The sequence below is a fragment of the Stegastes partitus genome, unplaced genomic scaffold, assembly GCF_000690725.1.
Source record: "Stegastes partitus isolate 25-593 unplaced genomic scaffold, Stegastes_partitus-1.0.2 Scaffold168, whole genome shotgun sequence".
NCBI classification, from domain to species: domain Eukaryota; kingdom Metazoa; phylum Chordata; class Actinopteri; family Pomacentridae; genus Stegastes; species Stegastes partitus.
Genome location: NW_007577899.1, coordinates 551,357 through 554,598, shown reverse-complemented (window position 1 = coordinate 554,598; position 3,242 = coordinate 551,357). Strand labels below are relative to the sequence as shown.

Below are 3,242 nucleotides of genomic sequence, written 5' to 3'. Positions count from 1 at the left end.
TTCTGATCATGTGTTGCTTTGGGTTGTTTTGCAAGTTATGCAAACAGCATGTATCAGTGAGTTACTCTTGCCTCCAGTGCGATGCTACGATTTCCTACTTTAGACTTTCACTGCAGTGTTTATTGAATGTGTTCACATCCCCCTTTGGAAGTTCATTTGGCTTTTTGCATAAGAATTCACAATCCAATTAAGAAGTTATGGCTGGACTTGAAGAAGGCTGCACCCTCAGGAGTCCTGTGCAGCCTGACAGAGCGTTAGCAAAGAAGAACGGGCTTCACTGAGACCACACAGGCTCAAAGGTGCATCTATGAAATACTGACTTGTTGGGGGTGAATGAATATGCAACCACTTATTCTGTGTTTCATATTTTATATGAACTAACATGTACTGGGCCATAATTCCAACAAACTATTGTGAGAAGCTTGTGGAAGTGAACCCAGACCATCGTACAGTTTAAAGGCAATGCAAAGGAAATGTATGTAAACTCCTGACTTTGAAGACAGTAATTTAAAAATAAATCTATAAAAAATTCTCTCTGTCATTGTTCTGGTGTTTAGCAGACGGTAATCCTAACTGAGCTAAAACAGGAAAGGTTTAGTCACCTTCTATGTCAGATAGTGAGAAACAAAAAGGTCTTTTTATACAGTGAATGTAGACTTATGGTTTCAACTGCAGTATATTTCCTTTGTATCACGTCACTAGAATGGTGTCGTGCATCTGTTTGCATTCAGCATGCTGCTGATTCGATGCATTCAGATGGAGAGGACGCGCTATTTACTTGAATTCAAAGGAAATGCGTAATTTTATTGAAGTCCATTTCATGTCAAGGTGACTCTGCTCATCCTGAGCATCACTCCAGCAGAGTCACATAACCTGCATGTCATTGGAAAATAAAAGGCTAAATCCGTCTGTATTGCTATTTATCCACCATGCATGCTGTCCACTTCTAGAGCAGAATAACTCAAACAAAATCATGTTTTCAGGAATAGTCAGATGATTTATTTCAGTGAGTCCAGTACTGACAACAGCAGCTTTCTATCAAATCAGATTCACAACATTATCATTATTATACATCAATATGGTTTAAAGAGATATCAGATTTTTATTTTTTTTTTTTTACATGGGAGTGACAAAGAAACTCCTGAAAGTTGTGTCGTACAAAGATGTATGTTTGCAGCGTCTCCCGTCCTCGGCTCCAGAAACCAGTATTTTTTTGACAGCTTTTCAAAGTCCATTAATTTTGACATTAAATAAAAGATTTGATGAAAGTTAAATGTAAAAACTAATTACCCTTAACATGATCTGAAAGTAGCAATGGATTCTTCCAACTAGAAACTGAGTTACTGGTAACACAACAGGATTCCAGGATCCGCTTTGCTTTGTAGTTACTTTCTAAGTGAGTACTTTCATATCTGATGCCAGTCATTTATGACATTACAGATACGATTACACAGAACACACAGGTTCTGTAGGTATTGCTCCTTCCTGTTTAATCCATGTGGCAGAACTGGACTACGTTAGAACATCATGCATCTAATGCACTCTCACATCTACTATAAGTGCTGTAGCAGGACTTTACTGGACGGCATAAAATAGAAACCGAATGAAACACAAACAAACCAACCTGGAATTAAACTCCACCTGCAGTAACGTCCCCAGAACTCTCTTTTCAGCCAGACCCACTCCAGTATTCAAAGGAAAACTTTACACAGGGAGGAACACATTTGTTTTCTCAATATTTGTCATTTCTATTTATTCACAATGCATGCTGTTCACTTCTATATCAGAAGATTTAGAAGTCTTTTTTTCAAAAAATGAAAGTCAGACAGTTTATTTCAGTGAGTATCCAGAACTGACAACAGCAACTTTCTATCAAATCAGATTCACAACTTCATCATTATTACACATCAGTGAGGTTCATATCTATAGAGGGGTAGTAGGGCAGTAAATCATGTGCCTAAATATCAATTCTGTCTCCCAAGAGGGGAAAAATAACTTCAGAGTTTTAGATTTTTAATGTCGAGAGATCAAGAACCCACTGAAAGTTGAATGGTAAAACGATCCCCAAATATGCGTGTATGCAGCCATGCACACATACACTTGGTCTCCTTTCTGCAGATGCAGCACCACCCCGTTTCCTCCATTGTCTGCTGTGTCTTTCTTTGATATGTGGTCACTGGTCATGACAACCAGCTTGTAGTTCTTGTAGAGATACAGCATCGCCTCACAGTCTCCTCCAGCATGATAGAAGAAGCTGAAGTAATAAATACCTGCAACAGGTGCTGTGAAGATACCTGTGAAAGCAACATCCAGAAATGGAATCATTCATCATTTTCATGCCCAAACTTCACCTGTTAGTATTTGTCTTGTGTGATTTCTTTACCTTTGTGTTTGTTGTAAGAGTTGCCAACGTTTGTAATGACTCTTTTGTAGAGCAGAATTTTGTCGGTGGTGTACGGTCCGATGGATCCGTATCGTCCTATTGCCGCACTGAAAGCCACCTTAAAGGTCACTGTGTGCACAAAGAGAAGTGCATTAAAACACGCATTATTCAGTCTGAATTAACACTAAAGCACAGATGAAATCTTCAAGGTTTACCGTACCTATCCTCTTCAGCTCAGCGGTCAGGTCCACGTTCTCCTTCAGTTTTCGTTCCAGATCTTCCACTTTATGTTTCACTTTGTGAAGCTCTGCCTGACTCGCGCAGGATTCAGGGCAGGGAGGTTTGTACCCGGCTACAGTCAGGCCGCAGCAGAAAAACATCAGCAGATAAATGGACAGAATCATCTTGTGTGGTGGAACGCGCTCAGCATCTGATTCATCTGACTGCTGGTCGCTGATATAACTAACATGAATGTTTGTTTAGCGATGACACGAAACACCCAAATTATTTAGGTTTAGCTTGTTCCTGTTTGATCCAGGTGGCATCTATGTCAGGTCACCTTGCTCTAATCCCAGCGAGCAAACAACATGCTGCTTTGATTTATTGCCACATTTAAAACCAGGCATTCTTCTCAATCTCTGTGGTCAGGTTTTAATCCACATGTGAGACTTTTCTCATGTGCACACACCTCATCTTGTTGCTGCAGCTGCATTGTATTTTCTTACAGACTTTGATAAGTTGAAATTTATAAGCAGCTGAATGCAAACTGGTTAATATTTAACTGTTGACTTGTAACGAATGACCGTGGAACTGTTCTGTCAGAGTGTCTCTTTACCGCTGAAGGTCATTCATGTTTCTG

General features: G+C 39.7%; 1 protein-coding gene across 1 annotated transcript; it reads right to left on the bottom strand.

Annotated features, from left to right (window-relative positions):
- Positions 1–974: 974 nt before the first annotated feature.
- Positions 975–2,858, bottom strand: LOC103355797 (complement C1q-like protein 2). The gene is made up of 3 exons (XM_008279714.1): positions 2,604–2,858; positions 2,384–2,512; positions 975–2,294 (listed from the first exon to the last, which is right to left on the bottom strand). The coding sequence occupies exons 1-3, from the start codon at positions 2,785–2,787 to the stop codon at positions 2,014–2,016; spliced, it is 594 nt and encodes a 197-aa protein (XP_008277936.1). The 5' UTR covers positions 2,788–2,858; the 3' UTR covers positions 975–2,013.
- Positions 2,859–3,242: the final 384 nt, after the last annotated feature.

Excerpts from the sequence above, each read along its gene's own strand:
- LOC103355797 (XM_008279714.1), bottom strand. The coding sequence starts at position 2,787 with ATGATTCTGTCCATTTATCTGCTGATGTTTTTCTGCTGCGGCCTGACT. Across the intron at positions 2,513-2,603 it reads CGCTGAGCTGAAGAGGATAG|TGACCTTTAAGGTGGCTTTC; the intron begins GTACGGTAAACC and ends TTGTGCACACAG. Across the intron at positions 2,295-2,383 it reads CTCTTACAACAAACACAAAG|GTATCTTCACAGCACCTGTT; the intron begins GTAAAGAAATCA and ends TTGCTTTCACAG.